At 39.7% G+C, this 12,531-nt stretch overlaps 1 protein-coding gene across 5 annotated transcripts in view; it reads right to left on the reverse strand.

The window, feature by feature from the left end:
• Positions 1–6,369: 6,369 nt before the first annotated feature.
• LOC112978792 (dual specificity protein phosphatase CDC14C) overlaps positions 6,370–12,531 on the reverse strand; it is a 46,094-nt gene continuing 39,932 nt past the window's right edge. For 3 of the 5 annotated variants that reach the window (XM_064500853.1, XM_064500854.1, XM_064500852.1), the window contains one exon: positions 6,370–9,899. Coding sequence is in view for 3 of the 5 variants with exons in the window: in XM_064500854.1 (XP_064356924.1) it covers positions 9,860–9,899 (40 nt within the window). In the remaining 2 variants the exon portion in view is untranslated. Of the gene's footprint in view, positions 9,900–10,149; positions 10,216–12,531 lie in introns of all 5 variants that reach the window. The other 2 variants (XM_064500851.1, XR_010385823.1) reach the window with 2 other exon arrangements.

Genomic DNA, 12,531 nt, shown 5'->3' on the forward strand with positions numbered 1-12,531 from the left:
TAGTTGAATTCTGCTATATGACAGTTTGCTGTAACATGAGATTTTAAATTCCAAAAGGAGCTCATTCTAATGGCATAGTGATAATCTGATAAACTATAGCAGAAAAAAATGTGTAAAAGCAATCAAAGGTACTGGTGTTATGGGAACCAATGCTGCTGTTTCTTGCATTACTGAGCTGGATGAAATAATGTAAAGGACTATTTCACCTTGTAGGAGCAAGCTACTACTTGAAATCATTGCAATTTAAGATTTATATGCTGTTGCTCTTTTAATAAGTGTCTGAGTGTTTCTCCCCAAAAGGGCAATTTTCATGATTATGAAATGTAAGTGATCCTGCCTATGGAGCTCTTGGAATTTTTTGCTTGTTCTTTCCCTCCATGTCCCCTATTTCCCAAGAGATAGGGAAGAAGAAGTCTTTATTTCCACCCCCCCCCCCCCTTTTTCCTCCTCATTTGAGTGCCTGGAGAGCCTCTTTGGAGGACTCGCTTTTATTTTCCATCAGGTTTTCAAGGTGTATCTTTTCTAGTTGCCTCTTATCTTACTTGCTTTTCTTTTTGCTAAGGAAAGTAATGAAGTACTTAAAAGCACCCCCCCCCCCCTTTTTCTATTGAAAGTATGAAGCTTGCAGTTGATCCAGTTCTGACCATTCTCTGGGAAGGTGTGGAAGGATCACCTGTATGTTCCAAATTTGTACCTGCTGCTGCAAAGTTGCTGTTTACTGCTCTAATGTTGATCTGTTTTTAAAACAGGATGACAAATGGGTTGTATGGGGAGTGCTTTAAAGCAGTTGTCAAAGTGTATCTGTAAAATAAGCAGTTTGGCCAGCAGATTGTTTAAAAACTCCTGCTTAAGAAGAAGAGGAAAGAAAAAAAAGGGGGCTGGTTTTAAGACTTTCTGTTTCATTTGGGGAGGTGAAAAAAAAAATTGGTGGGAATGAGGTTTAGGGTGGTTGATTACTACTCATTAAATCAAGTGTGTCTTAGAACAGCTAGGTGTGACTTTTTTTTTCCCAGACAGACTTGAATATGCCTTGAGAGTTTCCCTAGTTGCTGTTATCTAAATATAGAGAAGAAATTATTGTTATTAATTGTAACAGTGAACTTACTACTTTGCCTACCCCTCAAAAATGAACACCTTATTAAACCTTAATGTTCTGTCATATCCAAGGTCTAGATACCAAAATAGCTGTATCTGTTCTGCACATGTCTGCTACTACCAGTGACTCCTGGTTCAGCTTTACCTTCCCTCATGTAAACCAAATGGTAGTGTGTGTAAATATGTTTGCAAAAGCTAGTAAAATGTGGCATACCTCTTAGAGAATGAACAGTGCTGCAGATCTCAGTCATGCTACTCTTTAATGCACTACTACAAGGTATTCTGCTGTTACAGTTACTCTAGTCATCTCGGAAAGACTACTGCATTTCAGTTTCATGTTTTAGACTAATATAAGTTACCCTAAGCTTATAGAGAAAGGATCATTCTTAGATATCATACCAACACTCTCAGCTGTAAATGGCATTATGTGGTGTAGCTGAAACATGTAGTATTGTGGCATAGGACTTGGCAAGGGTTAGATTCCTATGAGACTGCCTTAGAGGAGGACTGTCTGTATTTAATGTATGAAGATAAAAAGACTCAGTAGCAAAATGGCCTGGGAGAAAAATTTAGGTGATAAATAGGGATATTAAGCTATCAGAACCACTGAAGCAGCCTGTGGGAGGTGATTCAACTGTTACACTTTTTGTGTGAATAGGGTGCTGGGGTTAGGCACCGCCTTTGGGCTTAAAAGGACAAAATCCCTAGCCCTTGAATGCTTATGCTATTAAGATGTAATGCCGAAGCCATTCATACTTTTTTCCCCTTGAGTTTTCACAGGGACATGTGCACATATAGACACACTTGTACACATTTACACTCGTATATAAACTTTATGTAGTGTTGAAAACAATATAGCATTAACTCACTGTAACTGGACCGACAATTGAATTTGAAACATGGTCATCTTTGTAGAAAAAGTACCTTTCGGTCACTGAATAACAAACATGGAATTAGAGCTTTTCTCTTTCAGTGATTTGTACTGGGCAAGTTACTGAATAAGCTTGTGGGGGGGGGTTGTGTGTGGGAGGAATTGTGTCTTGGGGGGTAAGTTTCAGTCTTTGGAAGAAGTAACAACTGCTATGCTTATGCTCTATTATTTTAAATTTTCTTTGAAATGTATTAAATCTTCAGCTGGGGCTTATTTGTCTGCAAGCAAATGCCTTTCAGAAGATGTGATGCAACAAATACTGCAGATGGTTCAGCCTTCAGAGCAACGTTGCTGCATCACACAGTTGGCACCACTATGTTTGAGGCAAACTAGCCCTGAATGGCTTAAATAATGTTTTTGCTCTCCCTGCTTGAGTAACCAGTGTAAATATCCATAATCTCCGTTTTCTTGTCTCTACAATGTTTTAATTTTAGCTAGTAACAGGAAACAGTAAGCTGCTGCCTGCTGTTGGCAAAGGTAGCTCCTCTGCCTAGATGTGTATAGCAGTTGTCATCACTTGAATGAAAGATATTAAGAGTTCTGCATAATGCAGGACAGCCTTGCCGAAAGATAAAAATAGCAGAAACAAGGTATAGATTTACTTTGGTATCTTTTAGCAAGGAAAAAATCTGACTTAATGATTTTTGATGTAATCCAGGAATTCCGAGCTTGTTAGTGCAAGTGGTTTTTTTTCTTTCCTTTTTTAATATTTATGGATTGAATGCTGTTTTCAGAGGTGTTGGTATTTCAGAGTAATACAGCATTACTGCCAGGACCCTGGGTTTTTCTTGGCTCTAGTGAAGGCTCTGGGACTTGGAAGCCCTAGCTATGTGAGGAAAGGTAAAACCTAGCAGCCTTTTCAGTGAGGCTTCCCCTCAAGTGAAAAAGAGCCTTGGATGGAAAATGCCTCAGCAGTGGGGGAGGGAATTCCTCAAATAAGGAGGGGGGGGGGACATTAAACAGTATCTTTAATAATAATAAAAAAGTTGGTGTGAAAGTGGAAGGCAGGGGTAGAGAGAGTGACTTTGAAGAAAAAGTGACTACTGATTTCCCTTGCTCTCCCTTTCTTCACATGCAGCAAATGGAGGCTGGTGAAGAGCTAGTACTTGTAACTGGTGTTATTGAAGTGGGGTAGGTGAAGGTGTGGTCTGGTACTGGAAGTGTTTCCAGCCATGCAACGCTGGGAAGCTTTTATTTTCTGCTCAGGCTGGGGGCACAGAAATGGGGCATGGCAGCTGCTGTTGTCCAAAAAGCGGATTCGTTGCCCGGTGTGCAATAAGCCAATAATTCATACTCAGGAGAGACATTTGTTTATTTATTTCAGAGTTGCGCAAGCCTGGGTGCTCGGTGGTTTCCCACAAATCAAGCACACCCCCCCAACTTTTCAAGTAGCATTTATACGAACAAATTGCCTGATTTGCGACTTTCCCTTTTACACTGATTGGTTAGTGATTTCTTCATTCCCTGGGTCCCACCCCTGCCTCTCAAGGTCCTGATCAATTAACACTGCCCCAGCTAGGTCAGTAGATGTTATCTCCCAAGGTCCTGACGAAGAGGACATAATCCAGACCCCCTAATTAACACTGTTTCAACAGTGAGAGGAGGCTTTGCTTCCCAAGGTCCTGGCGCCCAAGCAGGCCTTATTTCAAAGCCTTGACATCCTCCCTTTCGGAGAGTGGGGCACAGGAATGCAAACTGCTGGTAACTCCCATATCTTTCCAGCCTGCACCAGCTCTGGGGCCCTTTCTTACCGAACTAGGAGCGCGGCCTAAGGCTTCAGCAAATTTAGCTACTCATGCTAAGCAAGTGTGCGGCTACTCATGTTAAGCAAATTTTATCTAAGATAGAAGTTGTCCAAATCTACCTACTTCAGACATTCTTTCTGAGCTTCTCAGGGTTGTCTTGTAACACTGCCACTTCGGTGTCACCTGATGGAGCAATCGTACCCCACAGAATAGGAGTTGAGGCAATTAGGTGTGGGCTGTGTGTTCCCCTCTCCCCCCCCCCCCCCCCCCCCCCAAAAAAAAATAGTGTGTGTGTTGCGGGGGGTGAGGAGCACGGCTGCTGGCCAGTAGTTGATGTGGAGTCTTAACGTACAAAACGTGAAAAATCCACTGTGGGGGTTTGGCGCTTCCTCGGGCGCATGAGGTGCAGCCCTGCCAGCAGCAGCTCTGGGCGCAGGCGGCGTGTGGGAAGGAGGTGGCCGGCGCTGCCTCGCCGGTGCCTCCGTCCTCACAGCGCTGTGCTCCTGCCCCAGCTGGAGCTTCTCGCCGGGGACAGGCCGGTGTGTGCTGAAAGCTGCTGTGAGGGGACAGCAGAGCTCTTGGGATTTTCCTGCAGAGGGAGCGGAGCAGGAGATTCTCCAGAAGTTTCTGGACCTGTGAAGGTAAAAGGATGCAGTCCTCCTGCCCGTGGTGGGTACTGGGTAGATGTGCAGCCCTAGAAGCAGGAAATTTTGGGAAGAATAATGAGAGATGAATCTGGTTATGGCAGAACCCAGACTTGGACAGAAGCTCAGGTGAGGCCGGGGGGGGAGTTGCCCCTTTGAAGGGGGTACTGAGGAGGCTGGACTCTCCTACAGCGAAGGAAACCGGGGGGATGCCCACCCTCCTCCGCGAGGGTGGCACTGACGGGGTAAGCGTAAGCCCACTGTGGTGAAAACGGGTCTGCTACAGCATCTGCCTAGCGGATATCTTCCTGCCATTGGCAAAACTCGCTTCTAAAAGGCTGCTTTGTGTTTTTTTCCCCTGTTAGTAATAGCCACTGCCAAGGGCAGTCTTCTAGCTGCAGGACCAGCTTCCTCTGTCCACTCAGAGCACAAGGAGTCTGGGGCTGACCACAGGGACTGAGGTAACTGGAAGAGCTGGGAGGCAGAGGTGTTGATACTGGTGTGTGTCCGTCCATGTGTACTGGGATGCAGGGGTGGTGGTGGGGACACCTGAATCCCCAAAAGCTGGGACACTCGCAGGTTTTGAGTGGTTTCGGGAGCCAGGAAGACCTTGGTTCTGCCAGCGTGGTCTGCACAGATAGTGTGTGTGGGGGGGTGGGGGGCGGGGGCTGAACCAGGCCACAAGCTGTGTTTAAGGAACTAATTTCCTGGTTCCCCCCCCTGCAAAAGCTGGAGGGAAGAAACAACTTCTCCATCAACAAACCTGTAGTCACTTAGGCTTAAAGAATGTAGTTTCTCTTTTAAGCCCAGTTTAAAGTGTTTCTAAAGGCATCACAATACTTCTGCTATGGTATTCTTTCTCTGCTCCTACATGGGCTATGTAGAAACTAATACTAAAGTGGGTAAATGAAGCCAAATCAAAGTTTAATCAAATCAAAGTTTAATCAATTCTGGAAATGACTGCAAACAGCTTATCATTGTAGTGCTATAACATCAATGGTTTTGACCTGGGCCACTGCTCAAGTGTCTTCCTCAGTAGTGGTTTTTAGGTTGTGGGTTTGTTTTGTTCTGTTTTTTTTTTTTTTCCCCCATGTTGCCAATACTGCTGAAATCCCTAACCACAGGTTAACTATGTTATGCTCTAGATAAGATACGTGCGCTGATATTTTTCTTGACAAAATCTTTCAGCAGGCGATTAGTTTGGCCAGGAAAAGGCGGTTAACACTTTTGTGCAAGTCTGAGAAGGGCTGTCTCACGCCAGGTGAAAGCATAGAGAGATTCTTCACGCATAAACGAACCTCTCACTTCCTGGAGCAAGCGCAGATAAAGTTTGTTTGTGAAACAGGCTCTGCTTGAGAGATGCATATTCTGCTTTTTTTAATATGTGCAAGGTAAGGGTGACTATAAATGGTCAATATATTTTTCTCAAAGTATTAAAAAAAAATTAAGGGCTTAAAATAGACCACCATCATTTCTTCTTATGCAAAAAGAGTGTTCCTAAAAGGAGATTCTCACTTCTGAGAATTTAGTTGCACAGTAAGTATCAGGGTATGGTAGCATTTAACAACTCACTAGTTTCCAAAAATGACTGCTACGGAATTGCAGAGGAAGAAGTGTAAGAACACTGTTGTTCTAGCTTGCCCCATGGTGTGTGAGTCTCTCTTGGTTTATTTTTTTATTTTACTGGTTAATAGTATCCCCATAATTCAAATACAATTACCCCTTTTCCAAAGGCAGTCCCCTGAAGTGTGGAGCCACATGTTACTTATTTTTGAAATTAGAAAAGGTGCATCTGTTAAGGATTTGTGCTTTAATTAAAGGTTCTCAGGCAGGTGAGATTAACTCATAACATATGTGCTCTTAAAAAAATAAAGTGTCATAGAAATTACCTATACAAATATGTCTTCTGTTCTGGGTTTTTTAGAATGCTGGAAATAAAAGTGAGAAAACAAGCTGCTGATTATTATCTTTAATTTTACACAATTCATGTTTACAATTCTTACTATTCAATATTTGGTATAAAACCAGATACAATATGCAGTATTTTCAAATGAGAGACAAATGCATATTGAACTACTTAATATTACAAGATAATATGAAGCTTTATCTTAAAAATACCTTCAGCAAAATAAACTCGCATTCTGTCACTCAATCCAAGTTAAAAAAATATGATTAGAAATATACAATTTAAAAATAATCAGGATGAACAGTACTGATTAGTCAAATTTTAGAACTTGATAGTCTGTACATGAGTTTACACAAGACAAACAGTCTGCAAACCATTAATATAAAAACTGCAGTGCAACAAACCGGTGAATACCACTCTTTTTTCCCATTTAATGCATGAGTCTACAAATCTTAATTTTTGTTTTTAAAACAGCAGCACTTCCTCTATTATCTAACGGGGGCAAAAAGACAGGTCTGGGCTTAACTTTTGTGTAAGTTACTGATGCTGATGGAATTCAGCTATTTGACCCAAGATACTGCAGCATTTGAGTAGAAGATCAAGGGAGAATCTCTCCCCCCTATGAATTTGAATAGAGGAGGAAGAATTAGAAGTTTAACCAAAAGTGTTAAGTGACGACAGCAGAAATAACTTACTTTCTTCAGCAACTCCATGCAGTACCTCCAAAACAGCTGCTGCACACACATTCCCTTTGGCACACAGTATTTTACAACTCAAGAAAGACCTAGAAACCAAGGACTTCCTCACCCATGCCCACTCCTTATAATTGTATTTAAGACAGCTTTGGTGCAGTGTAATAAAAATGCAAGACAAAGTATTAAAACTCAAAAGTGCAAATTAAGCAATGCAATTAGATGGGACACAATGAGGTAATGGATTAGTTTTCCATATAAGGCTGTTTGGAGAATTCAAATGTAAAATGCCAGTTGACGTTCCTATGTTTCTGGTAAGACAGACAATGGTAGAAATGGCAGCCTGAAACACATTCATGCCAAACATGCAGTTTTGGTTTAGCTACAGTTGCTATTGTAGTTAGTGTTTCTTATGCATTTTTTTAATGCAAATTTATTTCTGATAAACCTGAAAGTGCTAATGGTTCTGCTGGTTACTTAAAAGGTGCTGTTGGTTTTTCTTTTTTTCCTCCCAATGTTCATTTTTGGGGATAGGTATGTGGAAGGGGTGTGGAGTAACCTGATTATTTGCAGGTAAAAATACAGATTCTCAGAATTAGTTTCAGAACAAGAAAAGCATACTTATTGCAGATTACTATTATTTAACTCTTTTGATCCAAATACGATATTTGTTACTGCTGCATCCAATATTTGCAAATATCACAGTATTATAAATCCCTTGCGCTCAGTTAGCAGAAATTCTACATATCAAAGCAGCAGCAGCAGAGGAAGGGCAAGCCAAAGACTAAATATTACTAAATCTTTCTTGTTTTGACTCTCATCCTCCCACCTTACTGGTTTTATCCTTTCCTTCTGCCTATTAAGACTTGTCAGTAAGTTCACTGACAATTTCCAAGATAAGAATTTTTAACAACAAATACATAGATTTACTTTTACACAACATACCTACTATTGTGGTCACAGAGAGATCAGCTTTTGGGGCAAATGGCTCATTTGAAAAAAAAGAAAAAAAAAGCCAAGAAGCTTTAATCCAATAGCAGGGTGAATTCTGTCCCTTTCTTTTAGGTGCTTCTTGTAAAGATTAAGGGAAAACAAGAAGGATTTTGGTTCCAAGTCTCACTGATTCTTTTGTTCTTTTTGCATCATACAAGCCTTTTGTTTTCTTTGTATTTGTATTTGCAAAGTTGAAGAGAATCCAAATTCAAAGATCCTACCTGTAACCTCACATGTATTCCACACCCTGTCCACCTTCCAACTCATGATGTTCTGCCTAATCAAAGAGATGTATTCAAGCCAGTGTGTGTTTCTCCTATTCGCATTCAAAAACCACCAGCCTGCTACTAGAAATCTTAATTTTTTTAAAAATTAATATATTGGAACTAGTCACTGAATTTGCCCACTCACATTCATAGAAAGAAAATCTCCCCCCTTGCAGAAGTCATTTATATCTAGAGCTATCTTTAAAAACTTAAGATAGTAGTCTATTGCTAAAACATTTCAGATTTCTCCATTTCTACTCCTCCCTAACACAACTGTCACCAAATCATTAGATAAGTATATTCTACTTAAGGCTATGTGGTAACAGATCTAGTCTGAGGGATGTGCAGGTATAAACTTAAAGCTGGCAGACAAGGATTGATCATTGAGGATGAAGCCTGCAGCTTTCACAAGGTGAAAAAGGGTAGGGAAAAATGCTGCCAGTGTTTGAAGATAGTCTTGTAGTGGGAGAAAATTTAAGTCTCAACAGATTCCTCTAAAAACTACGCAGACTTTTTAACAGGGGTAAGCTGTAGTTTTTGAAGCGTTAGTCAGATGTTAAACACTTGTTTTGAAACAGTTTGTTTTAACATGATGGACTATACCTGTCCCTGAGTTCCACTGCCCATTTCAGTGGTTCTGCAATCTTATTTTTTCCTTTTCTGTGTGTTGCACTCACTAGTGTCTCAAAGGAAGCTAATAGGGACATCCAATGATGTTACCAAATGTACCAATAAAACCTGGGGAAAATTTCTTACCTTTTAGGTACAGTATAGAGTTTCAGCAAAAACGCTTGTAAATAGGAAAGGAAATAGTGACATTTCAATATAATAGCACTGCTTTAAATGGTAAACTCTTTTTCCTCCCCTTTACAATCATACCAGATTTAAAGCAATTACAACTAGTTAAAACAGCCATTAGTTTGTGAACAACTGAAAACCTGTTACTATTAAAAACAAGTTAATTGCTTTTAGTTAGGTTTAAAAGAGAAAATACACAATCCTTGAAAATAAAGCACTCTTTGGTGGATGATAATTACTTTATATACTCAACATGACAGCTTCATAAAAAAACTTCATACAAAATAAGAAAGGACAGCCAATTAACATAGGAGAGTACCCACACTATAAGAATAAAGACTTTGCAGTTGAGTTCCACTCTCTATTGGAGACTTCAGCCCAAGCCCAATCTGAATGGACAACACAGATTTAATATTTTAAAAGCTCCCACCCTCTTTTCACTTCTGGTGCTCAGCAACTAAGTGATTGCCATCACAATTTATACGCATGCATCATTTGTACTAGCAAGCCCTCTTTATAATAGAGAGCTTAGGTATTTACACCTGAGTCTAAATTTACACAGTCAGATTTTGTTGGTTTTGTTTGAGGAAGTGTTTAGCACATTAGGAAGCTGTCTATTAAGCATGTTGACAGTTCATTTTATTCTACAAATCAGACAAGATTTTCTGTTTAATCTTTGCTGCAAAATGAAGCCAAAACATCTTCTTTTTTGAATTGCATTAAGTCCTTTCTAGTGATATCCCTTTCATTCCTGAATATTCTCTTCAACACTGGTTGCTTATTTGAAATTTAACGCAATACTGTTCTAGTCCTTGGGACGGATTGGCTGCTGAAATGATAAAACATATATTTGAGGAAAAAAAGTTAAATATATTCTCAAAAGCCAGTATTTCAAGCAAACATTTCTGGCAATGTAAAATAAGCCAACAATACTTCAAAGAAAGAAACAGAAAACAAACTTCACTGCATTCAAGAACAAAGCAGTATCAGTTGTAAAGAAAGCACAGATCGGTCTGATTACAGACAATACGAGAAAAGGCTCAGTTTCATTCAGAAAAGCAACAGAGGATTCAAAGTACCATAATTTCATTAAGCGCATTTGCTGTAAAGCATTCCTTTTCCTTCTCTCCCTCTGAGGTATCAGACTGTAGGAAAAGTAGAAAGAATAGTAAAGAAATATTAATTTTTTTAAAGCTGGATTTAGATTACACATAGACAAAGCTCTGAAATGCTGCAGGCTATTTTCAGTTAAACAACGGAGCAGAAGGCTTCTTTACAATTCCCAGCAATGCAAAAGCATATTAGATTATCAAGGCGTATTCCTCCTTGTTAGTTTTTGTGATATACCTCTCTGGCTAAAAGAAGTAAAGGAATCTACACAATACAGTTTTTCATACATTTTCCTTCCTTCTCCCAGAGTAACAAACGATTCTTCTTTTTCTGTAAAACTCTAATCTTCAGTCCACTGAGTGCCACTACCTACCAAAATCCCGTCACCAAAGTCCCATTTCTAATCAATTACTCGTTATAGACACAATCCTAATTCTGTAGTGTGCAATAACAAAGGAAAGACAGTTTCATTTGTGTCGTACTGTGATTCAGCTGGTTTGGAGATTTATTGGGTATCTATGGAAAGGGAACACCCTGTTGTCTGAGACACACAGGTTTCCTTTCCCAGCACAGATGTGGGTTTGCTAGGTATCTCTACTCATCCAGCTGTAAAAGGAGGATGCCATGCTAATCTTCCAAGTGTTTTGGGATCGAACTGGACGATGCTTGTTTATGCTAAGGGTTAAGACTTTGGGCTTCTACTTCCATCCTACTCACTTTCCAGTTGAGATAGCACATTGTTCTACCTACTACAAGTGCTTAAATAGCAAGAACATGAAGAGAAAAAAAAGGAGAGGAAAAGTAATGCATTTGTTCTTAGAGTGATCCAGTGCACGTATATTGTTAAAATACAAACTGACTTCTCAGTAAGTAGCATATTTACAAGGCACACAGCTGGAGAAACAAGACTTAGAGAAAGGGCATCCACAGAAAAAAGACTGTGGAGAATGCTCTAGTAATGTGACCTTCTGCCGTTCAATGATTGTGCTGTTTCAGTCACAAGACATTATGTATTAATTATGTCCACCGGTGCTATCTTTCTTAGATAGCAGCTGACATCTAGATATGTTCTGTAAAGGAAATGCACTGAACATTATAAATGGGATTGAAACTCCCTAAAATTCCTTTGCAAAACCAGAAGAGAGTATTTTAGCTGTAAATGGCTGTTCTGGCTGAAGATAAGAATCGTTCTGGATACACTCTGTCTGGAGGATGAAATGGCAGATGAACTCTGGATGATCTTGCGCTAGGAAGGATCACAAATGTGATTCAGCTATGGTAAGACATGACTAAAATGAGCTACAGCATCAAATTAGATTCATATAAAAATACTGAAAGATGATTCCACTAGAACCCATCAGAAAGAAAATAAAAGAACGAAGGTAGATGGTAACACCAGAGGTTTGGAGAAGGTAATAGGGTCCTGAGGAGAGAGAGATGTTGGGTTAGGGCAAGACTTCAACTTTCTAAGAATACATACAGTTATTCTCTTCTACCTTGCACTACATTTGAATGGGAATAAATCAGTTTGAGCACTACAGGATTACACAAACAATACACTTCAGGAAATCTGAATAAACCTCAGATAAAAAGAGAAAAAGCTAGGCTTAAAAAATGGAGTGAGGGTTTTGTCAAATGCTACAGGGAAAATAAAAGAACACCAATAGGACAACAGGAAGGCAATGCATTAAGTCCATGAAACTGTACAATCGTACTCAAATACTATTTAGAAGGACCTGCAACCAATTAGCCCTCTCAGATGAGAGGAAATTAAGAACTCCAGAACCATGACATAACTATTTAAGACAACCTTGATGACAGGATCCAAGCATAAATTGACTGAAATTGTTTTATCTCAGAAGCTGGAAAAAGAAACAGTATATGGAATGAAATGTGGGGTAGAAGTTTTAGAAAACACATTAAAATATCACATACTTTATAAAGTATTTGAAATTTTCCACAAAATAATTACAGGGATGTTGTTTCCTCCTAAGAATAGGTATTCTCATCTCTCACAACACAAACATCTACTCCAAAGTGCATTTTCCAGGAACTGACCATGTCTGTTCAATGACACATACACATGTATACAGCTACCAAGAGTTGCAAGGACCTTAAAACTGGGAGAGGCATGAAGAAAAAGAAGAGCAGCCAGAATCACAGCAGTCAGTCTGGACCAAAACTGACGTGGTAAAAACAGTGCAAAAAGACGACAGATCAGGAAAACGCTCATAAATACTTGAGGTTCTAGTAAAACATGTATTTCAGGAAAAAGAGGTGTGGTTTTGTGGTTTTTTTTTGTTTGTTTTTGTGTGTGTGTGGTTGTTTTTTTTTTTACACAAATTGTTATA

The sequence above is a fragment of the Dromaius novaehollandiae genome, chromosome W, assembly GCF_036370855.1.
Source record: "Dromaius novaehollandiae isolate bDroNov1 chromosome W, bDroNov1.hap1, whole genome shotgun sequence".
In the NCBI taxonomy this organism is placed as follows: domain Eukaryota; kingdom Metazoa; phylum Chordata; class Aves; order Casuariiformes; family Dromaiidae; genus Dromaius; species Dromaius novaehollandiae.